The sequence below is a fragment of the Lissotriton vulgaris genome, chromosome 1_1 (genome assembly GCF_964263255.1).
Source record: "Lissotriton vulgaris chromosome 1_1, aLisVul1.2, whole genome shotgun sequence".
NCBI lineage: Eukaryota > Metazoa > Chordata > Amphibia > Caudata > Salamandridae > Lissotriton > Lissotriton vulgaris.
Genome location: NC_141685.1, coordinates 587,446,073 through 587,465,575, shown reverse-complemented (window position 1 = coordinate 587,465,575; position 19,503 = coordinate 587,446,073). Strand labels below are relative to the sequence as shown.

The 19,503-nt window shown below is 39.7% G+C and overlaps 1 protein-coding gene across 1 annotated transcript in view; it reads left to right on the top strand.

Moving 5' to 3' along the window:
- Nucleotides 1–18,285, top strand: part of LOC147747519 (vitellogenin-A2-like) — a 69,760-nt gene extending 51,475 nt beyond the window's left edge. Inside the window, exons 27-35 of the mRNA XM_086953984.1 lie at nucleotides 5,489–5,631; nucleotides 8,015–8,153; nucleotides 8,248–8,383; nucleotides 8,495–8,681; nucleotides 11,438–11,526; nucleotides 13,738–13,835; nucleotides 13,924–14,083; nucleotides 14,188–14,349; nucleotides 17,973–18,285. Of these exons, the coding sequence (XP_086810110.1) occupies nucleotides 5,489–5,631; nucleotides 8,015–8,153; nucleotides 8,248–8,383; nucleotides 8,495–8,681; nucleotides 11,438–11,526; nucleotides 13,738–13,835; nucleotides 13,924–14,083; nucleotides 14,188–14,349; nucleotides 17,973–18,082 (1,224 nt within the window). The 3' untranslated portion in view covers nucleotides 18,083–18,285. The remainder of the gene's footprint in view (nucleotides 1–5,488; nucleotides 5,632–8,014; nucleotides 8,154–8,247; nucleotides 8,384–8,494; nucleotides 8,682–11,437; nucleotides 11,527–13,737; nucleotides 13,836–13,923; nucleotides 14,084–14,187; nucleotides 14,350–17,972) is intronic.
- The last annotated feature ends 1,218 nt before the right edge of the window (nucleotides 18,286–19,503 follow it).

Genomic DNA, 19,503 nt, shown 5'->3' with positions numbered 1-19,503 from the left:
GGCAAGGATTACCCCTGTTCTTGATTTTATTTACTATTGAGCCAAATTTTTAGATCGAGCGGGTTCTCTATAAACTTGACTCTATACACATATAACCCAACAAAGTATTTTCACAGCTATCCCTAAGGTCAAATGCACTAAACAACATACTGTTATGACAAATAGTGTACAAGAGTAAGTGCAATCCAGAAAGAATGGAATAAAATCAGGAGAGAGATTCAACATAAACACGTTCTTTGGGTATTTGGGGTTAGGTCACTTCAAGCCCTTAAGAAAACTATAAGAAAATAATATTACAAGTGAAAGTTGACTTAAAGAAGTGGGAAAACATTCAACTATCTGGAATGTGTTGATTTGCATGCCTACAGCAACTTCTAAGGACTACATGACATGCCTCCTTCTGAAAAGAACTCTAGCCACTTTGGATTCGAAAGTGATGGGCACAAACCATCTTGCAATTTTTTGAAGATTATAAATGTTGTAAAAGACTACATTATGTTACTAATAACAAGTCCTCCTTTCACAAGTACTAGTATCATATTTCTCTCTTATGCAATCAGAAATATGCAGGTTCACATAGGGTCTTCACAAGTAAAATTACAGATTTGCAAGTCCTTATGTAAGGGATGATGGTCCTTCGTGATCTACCTTTAGGATCCACAATTGACCATCAGTGAAAAATCATTCATCAGCCCTGCACTGGAACCAAGTGTGTAAATAACTATATATGTCTAAGATTTATACAGATGAGCACCATTGTAATTACTTGTGATCTTTCCATTCTAAGTGGTTAAAAAGGTTTGTTACAAGATGTTTCTGATCATTCACAGTGTCTGGTAGAAAGTTTCCATCTAATTTCATTGTCTTCATAATTACACACGTTTGAAAAAATCCAAGTGTCCTCGCGATTCTTATGGAGATATGTCTCAAAGAATTAACAGCCACCTATTAGCAATACAGACTCGGCAAAACTTAGCAGCAGGAGAAATAAAGGAAATCAGAGACAGTGCAGGAAATGTAGTTAACAAAGTGGAAGAGGTGCAGGAGGTTTTTAGGAGTTTCTATGGCAACCTCTATGATCAGAGATTAAGTAACAAAGATTTGGAGATCACGGACTATATGGCAGAGATACCGCATCCAACATTAAGTACAGAGGGGAAAGAGAAATTAGATCTCCCTTTAACGTTACAAGAAGTAAGTAAGGCTGTGAATAAGTTACCAGCGGGGAAAGCCACAGGGCTGGACCAAATACTGGCAGAATTTTATAAGACCTTTTGGGACATAGTGGGGGAAGATATGCTGGAAACTTTTAGGTAGGCACAGCTAGGCAGGGCAGTAGCACACTCCTGGGCAGGGGCAGATATTATAGTAATTTTAAAGAAGGATAAGTCACCACTAGAACCAGGGTCTTATAGGCCAATCACTCTTTTAAATGTGGATGCAAACATTTTCTCCAAATCACTCGCACAAAGATTGAGCAAGGTTATTGAGGGGTTAGTCATCACCTCACAACATGGATTTATCCCGGGGAAAGGGACAACCCAGCATACCAGGCAAATGAGTACCATCTTGGATGCCGCAGAGGTTGCAGGAGACCATATTTCTCGACGGCGAGAAGGCCTTCGACAGGGTCTCCTGGGACTATCTGTGGAGGGCCATGGAGTGGTTTGGGATAGGTGAGGGCTACATTAAAGCAATGCAGGCCTTATATGAACAGCCAACGGCAAGGGTAAGAATTAATAGAAGCTTATCAAAGGCAGTTCAGATAAAACGTGGGACTAGGCAGGGCTGCCCAGCCTCGCCTCTGCTGTTCGCAGTTTTTATATTTGGATCCCTTCTTAACACCTTAGCTGCTTTGAATGTTCAGGGCCCAGTGCTGAACATTCGAAGAACCAATGCTGGCCCGTCAGCCAACGGTCGTGCGCAGCACTGGGGAGGTAGCGCTTGTGACGACCGTTGGCCGACGGCAGCGCTTAAGGTGTTAAGAAGACTAGCAAGCAACAATAATATCTCTCCGGTTAGACTGCAAGGAAATGAGTATAAACTATTCGCATATGCGGACGACGTGGATATTATAACATCGAAGCAAGGGAGAGCGATAGTTGAAATAGAGCAAGAGGCTCTGAATTTCAGAGCATTAGCTGGATATCTGATTAACAAAGACTCAGATAGTGCAGAATAGGTACACAACATACCAGGATATTAGAGTGGTGCCCGAAGCAACATGCCTCGGGATAAAAGTGACTACTGACTTAGACAATCTTGTGGGGCTTAATATGGAACTGCAATTAGATAAAGTAAAAAGAAATACAGAAAGGATCCATAATCTATATCTGACACTAATGGGCCGGATAAACGTGATTAAAATGATCATGTTCCCGATATTCTTGTATATTTTTAGCGCGATACCACTCTTTTTTGACCAGGCATGGAACAGAAAATTGGAAGTAATACTCAATAGGCTTATATGGGCTCAAGGGAAGACCAGTAGAGCTTATCGGTATATGGTACTGCCTAGGGAGAAGGGGGGACCCAGATTTCAGACTTTATTACTGGGCAGCAGCCCTGCAGTACTCTCAAGGGCTCCTGGGTGGAGGGGGAACTGAGCAACAGGCCGGTAGATCAGGTTCCACTAATGTATATAGAGCACTGGTGCGGGGGGGCTGAAAACGGCCTACTGAATACGGTTGATTATAGCTATTTTAAACATACCAGGTTTAAGACTCTACGAGCGGTATATAATGTTTGGAAGGTGGTGGCAAAAAAGCTTGGAATAGGCAGATACAATTGCTATACCCGACTGTACACAAGTCATTCACTTCCAGGGGATATTTTCAGGGATGCAGTCATGAAGGATTGGCTTAATAAGGGGATTAAGAAGGTAGGGGATTTACTGGATATGGAGGGGGGGGTTGCAATTTCAGGAAATACAAAGGAAATATGAGATAACGGGTAAAAGTTTTTTTAAGTATCTGCAGATAAGAAGTTATTTCGCAAATAAAAAATGAGGACTGATCGGGTTTAATCACTGCAGAATAATGGACTATATTGAAAGGAGTAACCACTGTACAATTCCGCAGCTGTATGCAGAACTGTATGTGTTAAAAAACGATGATAGGGAAAAATACGCTAGCAAATGGGTGGAAAAAGTGGGATCTTCCTCGGAGGGATTACAGACATCTTTAGACTGGTAGTGGCGGTATATCTGATTGCAATTGCAAGGGCGTGGCTTGACAGGTCGCCCCCGACCTTTCAAACATGGATAGCAAGGCTACTTTCCACGTATAATTTGGAGAAAGCTATATACGAAAGGAAGGGCAGAAGGGCGACAGCACTGGGAGGAAGGATCTGGCAACCAGTAGACCAGTGGAAAAATAGGGCAGAATAGTGGAGGGATCTCCACTGACGGGGTGGGAGAAAACATTTATAAAAATTATATGTATTACATGCATTCCATCAAAATATGTCTTCATTGTTGGAAAAGTATTTGTGTTAGTATGATTTTTCTTTTGTACTTTTTGTGCTGTAATATGTATTGGAAAATGTGGTAAAAGGGTTAAAAACTTTAAAAAAATTTAAAAAAAGAATTACCGGCACTCTGTGAAGCATAGTTCCCCTCAGCCCGAATTACTTTTGGGGTACTCAATTACTAAGCTAATCTGCTAGAGGTTTGAGATATGTTTGGGGTCTCTGTCAAAGACAGAACAACATTGAAGTATTGACACTGATTTCTAAATGTATAATTCAGTCAGGAAAAGAGGCAAGGCTTATTTTGTCATGCATCAAGAAAAACGAGAGATCTAAATATTATTGGTAAATTATTGCAGTGATTTTAGGTCTAGGTCTAATGCCACAATACTGGACTGTCAAAAATAACTTAATTTTACAGGTACTCCATCTTGCAAGTTTAAAGAGGGTATATTGCTTTATTAAGCCATAATATTAATTTATTATGACAGAATAGCAATCATGAAAAGAAGGGAGAAGCATAATTTGTTCATATCCCCAATGCCAAGTACGCTAGTTCGTTTTGTAGCATGATGTCCATTCTCAAGGTTATCAAAGAAAGTTTGCAGACCTCCCATTCCTGCACCACTAGTCTGGAGCTCAAAATCAAATGAAATCACCTCTCAAATACATAAACTACTTGATGACTATTTCAAAGGAAGTATTAATTTGTTGCAAGAGACCAAATCCTCACGTAAAGGAGCAATAGTGGAACTAAGTGAAGAAATATATAGAACTATGCAAAGTGCGAAAAACAAAGGTGCAGATTTACAAGCCCCTTGCACTGGCAGTATGTCACTTTATGTGACGCACTGGCAGTACAATACACTGCCCCATATTTACAAGGACAGGAAAAGCCACCCTGCGTGGCTTTTCCTGTCCTTGTAAATATGGCCCCTTAACACGCAGCACTTTGTGTGAAAGGGGTGTTCCATAGGTGTTGCTGTGGGTGTACCCACGCAACACCCATGGAACGAGACACATTTCCATACTTACGAGGAATCGTAAATCTGGAAATGTGTGTTAATGCTACACCTCCCCAGGGGAGGGTAAGGAAGGCACATCGAGGAGCAATGTATTAATTTCTCCTCGTTTTTGTTTTTTGTTTCTATGCGTGCTGAATTCTGCAGTACACTTTGAAAGAGGAAATCACCTCTAATGATTGTTTATGTACATGAAGGGTTCCCTTCCTACAAATAAACAATCAATGAAAGAATGCTGTTGTTCAACTTCTATGTGTGCTAATGCAGCACGCATATCAGTTGAAAAACGGCATTTCAGATTGTTTTTTTGCAGGAAGGGAACCCTTCCTGAACAAAAACAATATCCCCATGAAGCAGACATCCTTGCACCATGGTGCAAGGGTGCCTACGTCGGCACATGGCAGCACAGAAATGCAACATATTGTCTTCAAAACGAACGCAGCACGGCGCAGCAAAATGACTTGCTGCCAGGCCCGGACTGGCTACCGGGTGTTTTGGCGTAGTGCCAAGCTGGGGGCTGATTTCACTGTGGTGGGGGCTGATTTCGTTGATGAGAACCTCTGTTTGCTTCTAAATAAACAAAGCAAAACGAATGGTTTTTAGCACACGCAGGTCGCCATCAACGAAATCAGTCCCCAGCACCAAAACGCCCGGTAGCCAGTCCGGCCCTGCTTGCTGCACTGTGCTGCGTTAGTTTATTGTAAATATGCCTCATGGTAAGTATAAATAGGCTGTTTGATACATGAGTACCCAAAATTGTACCTTACATAATAATACAATAAAATACCATGAGTTCTGCTGATTTAGATATTAACCGCCAGTGCAATGATTTAACAAAGGTCAAGCACACTAGCAATGCAAGACAGGTGTGGGCACTTTAGTATTTTTCCTATTGGATTCAGCATGTTACAAAGATAAACTACGCCTAAGGAATGATTTGATGAATTACTACAAAGAAATAATACAATTGCCATGGACTTTTTTTCTGTCTGTTTCAGGCTCATTTGAAATGGGGGCGCAATTGTCAAGATTACAAAGTAACAGCTAAGGCTGAAATGGGTCACTTTGGTAGCCAGCCTGGCCTAAGGATAAAGCTAGAGTGGCCACGAATTCCTTCAAAGCTCAGATATGCTCAGCAGTGGTAAGACTTTATTGCTTGCTTTAATCATTTATAATTAAATACGGCAAAAAATGTGTTCGTGTACTAAGTAATTAGTGTAGGAAGAGTACAGTCTGAAAATAACTCTGACTCAAACATGAGAAACTTAAGAATTTTGCAGATCAGATAAAACATTTTGTAGAACCTAGTATTGGACAATAAAGTGTATACAGAAATAATGATGTGTGTTAGAATTTAAAGTTGAAATTAGTTTGTCAAAGTTAAAGTGAATTCAAAAGACATATTTTTTATGGTCTCAATTCTTTAGAAAGAGGTCATTCATTTGTACACAAAGATTTACTCCTACATAAAACTCATGACTCCAGCAGTATTGCACCCGTGTGCTCCTTCGCAGGCATTTGTGAATGCCTCAATGTACTAGGTGTACTTCTACACGTGCAAATACGCAGCCGAAGCGTATTTACATTTTAAATATTTCTTTCTTTGTTTATGCTCATGGAGTACTGATTCCACTTGTACAGCAGTCAGTGTTGTGTTGGAATTCCCATTCAGTATAGAGATTTACTCCTGAGAACGACCGGATACATTTTCAAACCGTAAACAGGGAAGAATGCACCTTACAAACGTCTGTCAGTGTCGTGAAAACACACAGGCTCACAAGATCACAATCCTCGTGTGAGAACATATGCTCCCATATAGACTTCCACGATACAGCAGTACATTCATCTGCAAGTGTAAATTCACATTTTGTAAATGCAAACTAAATTGCAGTCGTAAAACGGGCCACTTGATCACCTTCCTTCAACCAATGTGTTTGCATGTCCTCTAGACTCAGGCTCTACAACCCAGGGAAAGTGACGTTGTGGAAGAGCAGATATAGAGTGGAAAGTAATGTTTTAAAGACATAACACCTTCATTTAGGTAGCACAAAATATTTCAGATTGCAAGTTTTCAAGATTTCTATAATTCCTATACCCAGTTGCAATTTTAGAAAAAAAACTATGACCACATTTCAAAGGCAGTGAGGTGAAGCATTGGTCGTGCACTATTGGGGAGGGCTTAAACATGGAGCCCCTCTCAGCTGGACAAAAGAACTAGAACCAAATTTGAAAGCCAGGTAAATCATAGGTACGTTGAGTAAGGTAAGATCAGTTACAAGTACTCCAGCTTCCGATTTTTCACAAGCAGATAAAACATGCAAGGGAAGAGAACACTGAGGTGTGCATTTATTTTTATGTGGGGCATTTTCCTGATGGAAATTTCTAACTTGGTATTTTGACTTAACTGTCTTCCAAAGTTTTGTCACTACTCGTTTTTTCTGTGTGAGGAAAACATAGTATACGTTCAATTCAAATTTGCTGCATTAATACTTTCAAACTTGGTTCTTAAATCTTGCACCAGTATGAGTTCTTATGCATCTAATTTTAAAGTTCCTTTCATGGGATTCTTACATTTTTTAACAAATTGTGTGAGCTGTGTTAATACCACACCAGAAACCTGTGTTAATACCACTCGCAAAACTGCTGTAAACGAAAGCTATTGGCAGACCAAAGAGGCATCTGAATGATTTAGAGCTGTCTATTGCAATCTATAGTTTTATTTATCACTTTTCGCTGTTTTTGTGTAAGTCTAAAAGTGCCTACGTCTAGGTGTACAAATGAAGAAAACAGAAAAATAATGCAAAATATAGAATTAGGACTACACTAATACTAAAGTAAAATAGTGTTGTCATGAAAGAAATACTGCTGCTACTTTTGGTACAGAGGGCCGATATTGTAGGACTGCTGCAAAACAGGTCCCCTGAACCAAAAACAACCCCTCCCGGTCCAAAGCCGGCCCCCACGCTTCTGGCCCACCAGAAAAACGCCTGGTGTCTGCTACTGCCAGTACAGCCCTGGAGCAATCCAGTCTCAAGGCACTACACCCGAATTGAGTTTAGTTGTCATATTCTGAAGCAGACGGAATTTAGCTAAGAAATGTGTGGCCACTCAAGCTGGGGCACACTGCTGTCATCCAGTCAGGAAGAGACGAGAACCCTGAAGCTCATTCGCACATCGCTAGGGGAAAACATTATCTCATTATATTGCCTGATAATGAGTTGGGTATCAACCGGGTAACAGGAGAATATAAATCTAGAAGAACAGCTGAGTTTCACCAAAGGAGAACAAGAAGGATACTCATTACAGAAAGAAGGGTTTATTGCTCAAATTGATCAATAAAAGGATGATAAATCCTGCATAACTTACAGAGAAACGAATGGTGCACCAAATAAGCTGTATCCGAATATAGTTTGACAATCAATTGAATTACTTGTCAAACCATAACTAGTAACACGTACATGTTTTACCTAGCTACAATCTATCTTCAGCAGACCATGTGATTCATGTTGGTGATTGTCTTGCAGGGCTGCACAGTTTGTTCCAGGAGCTGCATATATGGCAGGATTTTCTGAAAAATGTCAAAAGAATCCTTCCCGACAGGCAAAGATAATTCTTTCTCTAAGCTCTTCCAGGACCATTGATGCAGTTATACAAATACCCAGGGTAAAATTCTTATAATAACATATAAGTACAATGATCTTATATATTTTGCAAATGTAGGTTTCCTTGTAATATGGCTTTACATCCCCTTGCACAGCTCACACTCTACTATAGAGCCATTCAGCTCCCGCTGGCGATCCCGACTGCTCGACCTGCTCAGACTACAGACCTTCAGGCCCCCGGGTGGAACATCTTTACTGAAGTCCCAACAATGCTCATGGACTCCCTCAAAGGTATGTCTTTTATGGGTGCCACAGGAAGAGTTATCATTTTCTGGACTACATGCTAATGGAAATGAGTTCCTTGTTTATTTTCATTTATATATAAATGTTGTTTTCTCTTAGGTCATTGCACTGTTTCACACAATAGAATCACCACTTTCAATGGTGCGACGTTTAACTACTCAATGCCTGCGAGCTGCTACCACGTCCTCGCCCAGGACTGTAGCCCAGAGCTGAAGTTCCTGGTGACGATGAAGAAAGAAGAAGGATCTCCTGAACAGAAGGCCATCAACGTCAAACTGGGCAGCTAGTGAGTAACTGCAGCAATACTAATGGACCTCATTATCAGGGAATGCACGCTGAGCAGCGGAGTGTATTGTAGTCCTAGACAGGCCCTCACCACAATGCATTTACTGACCCATAAGTTGAGATCCCACTGTAGATACATCTAGATTTATACCTCTACCATTTCACTCCTTCCATTCTTCCCCCACTGGGCTTGTGTATCATTGCAATAACTTCACTGATATGTACACATTTCCCATTTCAGCTTTTATTAAAGTTATTGTTTCTTTTAATTATTTCTTTTAGAATTTTTGCACTAATCTCACTTCCATGTTGCATACAACACAGTGGAGTCTTGGTTCCCTAGATCTTTTGTCTATCTTGAGGGAGATTCACAGTTTTGTGAGAATTTTAGGAATAAAAGTACATGTTGTGTCAAATTGGGATTCACCATACAGGGTTAGTCAAAATTCCTTCTTCAAAATAAAAGTGAGCTTCGTGAACCACAGATCTTGGGAGTACTGATGTCTCCACCAATGGTTGCAGAGAAGGCTGTCGTGAGACATCAGATAATATGGGCATGGGATGTAAGAAGCATAATAAGTATCTTATATCACAAAATAGAGCTTATAATGTTGTGAGGCAAAATCAGGATGACATTGCTTTCCTACAACAAAAGGTGCAAAAATACCTATAATAATCACAAACAATGACAGCAATCCGAAAAGAAAAATTGTTAAATGCTTAAACTTTGTAGGTACAAAAATAGATGTTTGAACTTTTTCAACTAGAATTCTACCGTTTAGAGCATAATTTAGTGATATAACTCAAATATGGAATTTTTCCCTTACAAGAAATTCTACGACGGACACAAGGTTGTCAATGCATGACTAAGACGGTGCATTGCAAGGTCACCATGGGCTAGAAAAATGGGTGGGAAAAATCTGGCTGTTTAAAAAAAAAAAAAAACATTTATAATCCGTGTGATTTTGCAGCTACGACTGAAAACTGGTGCATTGATCCCTTAGACCCATGAGCGCTAGTGTCAGTGCACCTGCTGCACTAATGATAGCTGCACCCTCAGTGAATGAATGAGCTACAAATACACTTCAATATTCAACCAAATTTGCAAAATATATAATATTAGAGGAATCTTTCGAAGGGCGGCCTGGTAATGTATCCTGAAATATTCAACTAGCAGCAGAACTGGTTGTAAATTATTGTCTTGGATTTTCGATGTTTGACCGATTTAATTAAGGATTGTCCATAGTTTAAGACCATTTAAAAAGACTGTATTAAGTGAGGAAGGATGCTGATAACATTGTCTTGAATCAGTTTCAAACCTTCATAAATCAGGGGTTTTGGTTAAGGGTCTCAGGTACGTGAACTGTCCTTACATAACTGGTTGCAAATACAGTGCAAAGTTTGTCCCTGTTCCTTATTTGTGTTAAATTATAGAGAAAATGGACGTTATTAGATCATTGTAAATCGAAAGAGGTATACATATGCCCTTTTGCCAGAATAAAATGATGACAATCTGTTCTCCGCTATGTAAGTGATCCAGAAGCTGCAAATGGTTCAAAATTTGGCCGCTCGGTTGGCTCTGGGTCTTAGTCATAGAACGAGCATGTCAGATCAGCTACGTACATTGTATTGGTCCTAAACAAAAGAAGACTGTACAGAACTCAGAATTTGTCCCCATGCAATCTACAGTGACAAGACTGACAGCTGCATGAAGGACACATTCCCACCAGAACTCTGAGATCCTCATCTCAGTTCCTGAGTGAAGCTCCCAACTTTAAAAAGATCAGAATTGGTGAACGAATGTTCTTAGTGATAAGTAACAATTGCAGCTTGGATCAAAGTGACTATACATCTGTGCTTCAACCAGAGCTCAGGCACAGCAAACATAGCTTACAATATATCTATTCGATCCTAAAAAGAAGATTCATCCCCCAGCTTGTCTCTAGGCTTGATATTAATAGCGCCGCTTAAAAATCAGAGGTTTGTCAGCGCAGAGATACCTGTTTTTGAGGACTAGTTTTGTGGTAAATATAATTAATAAATTGATAGATCACTGCATTTTGATGCCATGCCTCTCTATATTGTATGGCAAACGACATCACCTGACTACCACACAGAATTTTGTAATAAACATTGAGGCAATATTTATAGCCTAATACGTTTACTAATGCCCTTTCACTGTGTTTTAAGGAAGCAAGCAGTGTTTAATTTGAGCCGGTGGTCTCCGGTGCTCGGCACCGTCACTTAATTGCTTTCTGGTGCTCGGCAGGGCACTTAATTGTCATCACAGCACTTATGACACTCTACCACATGGTGGCGCAGATCATCTAATTTAGAGATGAGCAGAACAAGTTTTTTTATGAATACAAAATACATTAAAAAATACTAATACGCTCCCCAGCCAATCCTTTAGCTTTGGGGACCTGGAATAATCTGAACTGTTGCACTTGCAGGGGAGAGAGATGGTTAGTAGTTGTTTTGATACCGTCATTGTCAGCGATAATGGGGCATTGGGTGGTGCAAACTGCTGTTGCCTCCTGGCCAGGGTGCTGGCAGTTATTATTTCCAAATTAAGAGCTGGGAAGCAGACATTAATCCCCAAACGTGCAGAATACAGTACACAACCATAATCAAGAGAGGCATGCGCGTCTCTAGCCTGCCAAACCATTTCATTTCTAAGCACTGTAACAAAAGCAGAGAGGTCACCCCACTAAGACAACATGGCCGACTTAAAACCCTTCTCCTTCTTCCTTGCAGTGATATTGACATGTATCCTTCCTCTGAGTTCCCCACACTTACTATCAATGGAATAAAGGTGGACAGTCTCCCATATCATTCCCATTCTGGTAAGTCAAATGTCAAATAATTAACATGAAATCAGTTGTTTAAAATGATACAAAAAGGGCGGGCTTGTTGACCCAGTTGAGAGGAACAATAACAGAAAACCCTGTACCCAGGACGTAGGATAACACTCTATTACTTAGCGTCAAATTGTATTCACCTGGAAAAGCCCACTGTCAAAATCCAGTCCTTTTGAGACTGGATTTTGACAGTGGGCTTTTCCAGGGGAATAACATTTGACGCTAAGTAATAGAGTGTTATCCTACGCCCTGGGTACAGGGTTTTCTGTTATTGTTATTGGTTGAGTTGGGGGGCTACCCTGTTATTACCCTTAATTCCCTCTTGGCTCCTGTGTGAATCACCAGTTGAAAGGAAAACAGAGTCCAGTTTTCACGATATTCACAATGAATATGCATTAGACAGATGTACAGAGAAAAGATAAAAGGAACCAATGATTAGGTTTTTGTGGCTCCGCAGGATTTGGGCTGTTTAGCTAGTCCGTTTAAACATTGTTAGACAGGACTTCATCAAATGTATATAATGTACATATTGGCAATTTATTTCTGCTATCCCTTCTTCATTCTGTCACAAGCACTTTCTTGAGCACTAATTTTACCTTCACTATGGAGCAATCTTTGAAACTGTGAATTTACAAATATTGTATTATATAAATTGTGTTGATTATCAAGTGGATCAGATCATGTCTAATTATCTCATTGTGGGGTGATTTTTGGTTCACTGTGTTTCCCTCTTGAGATTATCATTATTTTGGTTGGACCATCTTCATATATACCATTATGTGCTACTGTAGGCAGGGAATGTGGTTATCAGCATAGTCTGGCCTCAACTGGATGCCTGCTACTTCACAGCCTACCATAGCCACTCTTGATGCCCTACCTCCCTTCCACCACCAACCCAGAGTCATCACCCCTCTCACATTTTCCCACCTAAAAGGAAGCAGGGGAGTGCCCATCATGTGTCCTGAAATAGGACTGTGATTTCACTTTTTGACTACACAAAACAAGGGGCCTGATTTTGATCTCAGGGGGCGGGTCACTCCGTCACAATGGTGATGGATATCCCGTCTGCCAAAATATAAACCCCATTGCATGCTATGGGATTTATATTTCGGCAGACAGGATATTCATCACCTTTGTGGCAGAGTAACCCGTCCACCAAGATCTAAATCAGGCCCAGGGGGCCTGCAAGGTATTCCCTACTCTCAGTGGAATCGCTGAGGTAGCTGGTTTTAGGAACAGGAATACCACCGAAACTGGAAATTCGGCTTCCTAGCATCTCTGCAACTAAATATATTTTTTTAATGGTGCCCGTGGAAAACGTTATTGATTAGGTAATCTGAACACCTAGGGCCTAATTACGATGTAGGCCAGAAAGGCTTCAAACGACAGTCGTATTCTCCTAAACTGTATCGGAACCTATGTTTCCATCCGACTTGGAAACATTTCCTACCAACCGATTACGATGGAAAGTAACCCTTTGGTCAATCTGAATCGGCTCTGGCCGGCATTCGGAGACTCCAAGTCGGCCGAAGCTGAATCGTACAGCTCTATGAACCTTGTTTCTGACCAACATATTACGATGTCGGATTCGAACAGCTTTTCTGAATCAGTCTGTCCGACATGGAACAGCTGTCAGAAACTGACTTTGGGGTCCCGTAGCAGGCCCCCAATTCCCCTGAAGCCTCTGGTTGGGGCCCTTGGGGGTACCCAAGGGACCCCCCTTTAAACCATGCACACTGTTGCTGGCACCATGCGACAGGGTGCAAGGTTTTACATAACCACCCCTTTTTTCAATGGGAGCTTGTGTTGTTGGTCAGAACACAGGTTCCCCATGAAGTCAATGGGAGACTTTCCAATGGTGTTCCAAACCATTGCAATCCATCAGCAGGATTCGCCGAACATGAGTCAGTCAGAACCGATTGTGACAAGGAGTCAGTCGGATTGCTTTCCAACTGACATCGTAATATGGCCCTAAACACAATGCCTTTAGTAAACTGGGTAATAACATCCACACAGATGTATAGTGGTTAGCTGAAGTGATACAATTTAGTTGCAATGTATGTTTTCACAGCTGCTATAGTTGTGTATTATGTTTTGAAACTTCATGTAAAGGCTGCTGGTCCAGCCCAGAATTGTATAATTTTTACAAAATATAAGAGACTGAATTTGCAGCCCTATTTCTATCTCTCAACATAGAACCTTCGGTGCTGATTGAAAAGCACTTGGACGGACTGTCCCTGAGTGCACCAGACTATGGCATTGAAAGACTCTTCTATAATGGAATCACAAGCCAGGTACTCTTTTCCATTTCTGCTTTAATCAGTTTATTCGGATGACATTACCTACCTGTTGCATAGTTAACTTTATTTCTGCCCCACAAAGGTTGAGAAAGCATTGTGGATGAAGGGGAAGATGTGTGGCATCTGTGGCCGCCATGATGATGAGCTGGAACAGGAATATCAGATGCCAGATGGAAATGTGGCTAAAGATGAGGAGAGCTTTGGACATTCGTGGATGTTGTCAGGAGAGGGGTGCTCTGAAGGTATCACATATTAAACAATAGAAAGCTATTGGAGGTTCTTAATAAAAGTATTCACATTTAAAACAATAAATATGGAGTTTTCAGACAAGTATTATTTTTTTCAGCCTGCAAACTGCAACGCACACTTGTGAAACTTGAGAAGCCGATACGTATTGATGGGGAGGAGTCAAAATGCTTCTCGCGAACACCAGTTTTAAGATGTGCGAAAGGATGTTCACCAACCAGAACTGCTCCAGTTTCCATTGGCTTCCACTGTCTGCCAGCTGGTAAGATGCAATTACGTATTATAGGACACCAAACCAAAGTGTCTGAAATCAGAGAGGCGAAGAAGTGATTAATGTGCAGTGCCTCCAGTGTGTGAGAGTACATGGGAGTGTTGTCAGTGGTGTCTCCAGAAATGAATTATGGGAGGAAGGCACACCCTGGTCGCAGATAAAACTGGCGGAGCCACCTACAATATTTTATATCTATCAATCTATATATATATCCATACATTAATTAATAAATATATATGTGTATATATATATATATACACAGATATATATATATATATATATATATATATATATATATATATATATATATATATATATATATATATAATTGCTTAAAAGGTGTAAAGCTGACATTGTATGTTTATATATATATATGTATATATATATATATGTGTGTGTGTGTTTAGACATATATACACACACATATATACAAAGTTAGATTACAATATTTTAATCAACCAACAGTGATTTAGAATGAAAGGTGGTTAGATAAATTAATGTGTGTGGTAGCAGGAAGTATTTTCGTTTTTTCAGTGTCACTTCCTGGTACATTCAGCAACTGTGGTTGGAACGGGAGGTCAGGAAAAATACAGCCGAGCACAGGTCCCATCTGCCTCCCTCTAGAGACACCACTGGATGTTGTATGTGACTGTATGTGACTGTAGGGATAAAAATAAAGTAGAATCATCGCAAGGTGAAGCATGCCAACATTGTTGGGGATATTACAGAATAAAGCATGATGGTGGCATTGTAGCAAGCTGGAGTCAATGTGTTCAATGGGCATTCACTTTAATTGATAATATTAACAGCACAAGTTGATATTTTGGAGGTCAAAGGACTCTGGATCATATAAAAAAAATTATATGCACATGTAATATGTTCCACTTCGGTGGGTGAATACCTAAATAGATAGAGCAGTGCACCCCCAGCATTACTGAAGACCAGGAGCAGCTTCTTGTGTTTCAAGGTGAAAGGGTGATCAGGCAAACATTTCAAGCACTGTTTGGAACCAGGAATGCCCTTAGGCGCAGCGTTAAAGCTCTCAATAGTGGTCCATTATAAACAGTGTTTATAACGGGCCATGATTAAATGCTTCAGAGTTGAGGCTGAAGGCAGTGCAAGTTTCGCACACTGCCTGATAGTGGGCAAATTATTAACATTTTAAATGTAAATAAATAAAGTACTTACCTTCTCCTCTCCGGTACTGCAGTCCATGACACCAGGGCAGCGAGGTGTCTAAGAGCCAACTCCCCTAACCAATCCAGACGCTTGTCTGATGTTGTTAACCAACATGAGAAAATCGCCAGGATTGATTGGAGTGGGCTGGCTCAGTGCTCTTACAGGCACTGCAGACCTGTGCCCAATTTTCACCCAGTTTTCTAAGACAGCTCGGGTTGGAGAGGTTTAAAGTGCACAAGTCAGGCTGGTCATTGCAAGGCAGCAAGCCACAGTGACATGCAAACTTTAAACTGGCGTATACACCACTCCTCCCCCGCTGCCAATCAGCAGCAATGACCCCTGCCCCGACACTTGGCTGGGACTGCCAGCACTGAAAAATAAAATGGTAATAAAATAATTTTATTTTTCATGGTTGCTTTGCTGGCACCAGGGTAAATGATGCTCCTCCGCCCTAATGGAGAAACCACAGCTGCTGAGGACTTCTAAATTATTCAAAATAAGTGATTAAACCATATTTGCATTTGATATTGATACTCCACCTTAGCAGAATATCATTGTAAAGGGATATTTGGAAAAACATTATTGAGGACCAAAATATTGACAACGAAAGTATAGAAAGGTAAATATAGATTTACCTTACTTAGCTACATATATATATATATAAATATATATATATATAAAGTACATATATACAAATATATCACATATGTCTACAATATTATATATATCTGTAATATTGTAGACATGTTATTTTTATATATATATACATATATATCCATATATATATATATATATATATATATATATATATATATATATATATATATATATATATATATATATATATATATATATATATATATATATATATATATGTATATATATATATATATATATATATGTATATATATATATATATATATATATATATATATATATATATATATATATGTAGCGAAGTAAAGTAAATCTATATTTACCTTTCTATCCTTTTGTTTTCAATATATTTTGGTCCTCAATCTTTTTTTCTCCAAACATCCCTTTACAATGATATTCTGCTAAGATATTCTTGACCATATATGTATCTACAAGGCACATAGATATCGAGTTAAAAATAAGAAATCTATACTTAAACCCATATGCACTTCCCTTCTCTATATTTAGATCACTAATATTTTCCCCAAAATATTTTCGCAACTCAATGTTTCTGTAGTCTACATTTTGGTTGGAGGTTTTACATTTAGTGTGTTCACTAAATGGCTAAAGACAAATTTACTCTCCGTGAGACAGCTCTGTGATTTGAATGTAGGCTTCCTGCTAATTTTAAGTAGATATTGACTCCACTGATTCACAGTAGTTTTATGAATTTCCGGTACCTTTATCTCACTTTTGCAGGTTAAGATTTATAATTGTAATTGTAATTGTTAAGATTTATAATTGTATCCCCATTATCTTCCATTGCCATCGGTTTTATATCTTTCGCTTCCTCTTCTTTCTCTCTGACACAAATTAAGCACTGCACAGAGGCAGTCCAAGCAGAGATCTTTTATGTAAAAACTGTTGAATCTATTTTCCCTTTTAACATCGCATCCAAGTGTTTCTGGCATTGGATGAATTAAGTGGACAATACTAACAGTGTGCACCAAGGCTAAGAACACCCGATGTCTAGCCTCCAAAGATTGGAGAATGAAGCAGCTCAAAGTCTGAGCAAATCCAGAACGGCATTTCTCATCCAGCTCTGGCGAGGCTTCACTAGCTGCCAGTGATAAACATAATTTTTTTTAATGGCCTATTTATTAACCAATGGTGAATTTATAGTAAGATAGGAAGATTCAATGTTACTTTGCAGAAAAGATAAAGGAAGATTCAATGTTACTTCGCAGAAAAGATAAGATTTAGTGCACCAAAAGGAACCTTGAGAGCATGGAATATTGCAGTGGTAATTATGCCAAGATAAAAATAATCTAGCTGTTGGAGGTACACCTTTTTGGATCTACCGCAAAAGCATGGTGTGATCTATCCCGCAGTGTAGGAATAGAAGATAGCCACCTCAACTTCATTAAACACTAAAAATCTTGTTGTTTCGTGGCTAGGTATAGGCTTCCTGCTGTTGTGAGAAAGGTTATGTCTACTTGATGATCTGGCTTGAGTGCCAGTAATCCCATGAATCTACACTATGTGCCTTAAAAACATTGCATAACATAGCAGAGGTGGGATACATGGACGATACTAGAGAGGGCACCAGATCCTGCACTTTTGGCAACTGTTACTGTAGGTACTAAACCACCCCATGAATGTACCATTCATGAACATGAAATATTCACAATATTGCAAATGTTGTTTGAGACTGTGTAATCCGATAACTGAAGTGCTCATGGTAGTTAATTCATAGGAATCCATTTACGCTGCTGATAACAGCTGTTTCTGTTTTGCAGACTCTACCCTGGACTTGGCTGAGGGGCAGATTAAGATGGATAAGTCTGAAGATTTAGTTGACACAGTCGATGCCCATACATCTTGCTCCTGTGCAGCCCAGCAGTGTTGAGTGCGGCACAACTTCACATATGAAAACATTAGTGATTGACCTACAATATTAAGTGACATGCTAAATTAGATGTCTTCTACCAAATACTTAATCGCACTGCAGTGATCAATTTTTCAAATGTAGTTTGTTATAAACTATGTAAATATCACTGTACACTTTTGTAAATACATAACCTGATAATAAAACCTTGCATTCAAAAAGTTTTCGTTGATGTTAAAATATTTTGTAAAGTGGTAAAACATATTTACAGACACAACTGATTATTACACTCCTTCAACGGAGTCTTCTTTCATCCCTACGCTCAGCGTTGGCTGGCATTGACCTACTCCCTCATCCGAGCCTCATCCATGGAATGTTGGTCAAAGCGTCATGAAGGTTCCACCATAACAACCACATATCCTTCCTACTGGGGAGTGACTGTACCCGTGCCATGTGGAACAAGTCCACTGGTGATCCTGCTTTGGTCTGCATGCATTGTGAGGCTATGGGAAAGTGAAAGAGGCTGGGACCACTAAGTTGTTGTTATGTTTGACCCACAAATACACTTCAAGGTATCCTATAAATATTATTTCCTAAAGACTCAAAATGTAGGCCACAACAAAGAATTTAATAATTGACCCATATAAAGCAAAAACCCTCTTTTTTTTTAAAGGACCCTCACCTACTATAGTAGTGGCATGCAATAACATTGGGTTGCATCCTGGTCCTAAAAACTAGGATGGGTTCAAACTTATTCCAGTGAGCACTTTGTCATATTTGCCCAGCGGGGTCTTCAAAAGGATAAAAGTACCTCAAAACATCCAGGTTTCCCTTCTTATTCATGGATGGTTTTGGTATAGATAAATCTATGCATGTGGTGTGATGCAGGGTTATTATAGCCCTACAGGGTAATTTGTATTAACTTGTTTTAGCACTGGCTACAGAAGGCCTGTAGGGGTTCTGGGTTTTTATCAGGATAAAGTGTGTGCCATGGAAGTAGCTAGCCGGTTGCTTACTCTTATCTGTCAATTGCCCTAGCTCAGTCAGTCTGAACAAACAATATAAATCATTGCACATGCAAATGGGTACTCCCCTATTGTTTGTTTCACCATGATTAACATGGGCCACAGCTTTAGTAGCTAATCCCTATCTGTTGCAACCATTTCCTCCATCCTCCTACCTACTATTTTTGCCTGTTGAGTTGTTGGGGGGCCCAGTGCAAGCAGTCATCTTTTCTTTTAGTGAAATTGGTACATCCCATCTATTAGTCTTTGCTACAACATCCCTAGGGAATCTCTAAGGAGGGAAATTATGTATGCCTTGTCTATTGCAACCAATACCTCTTTCCAATATCTGTCAAATTTGGGGCAGCGCAAAAAGATTCAAAGAAGCGTATCCTCCCCAGTACAGCGGTGACAGCATCTTTTAAGCTCCCTGTTTAT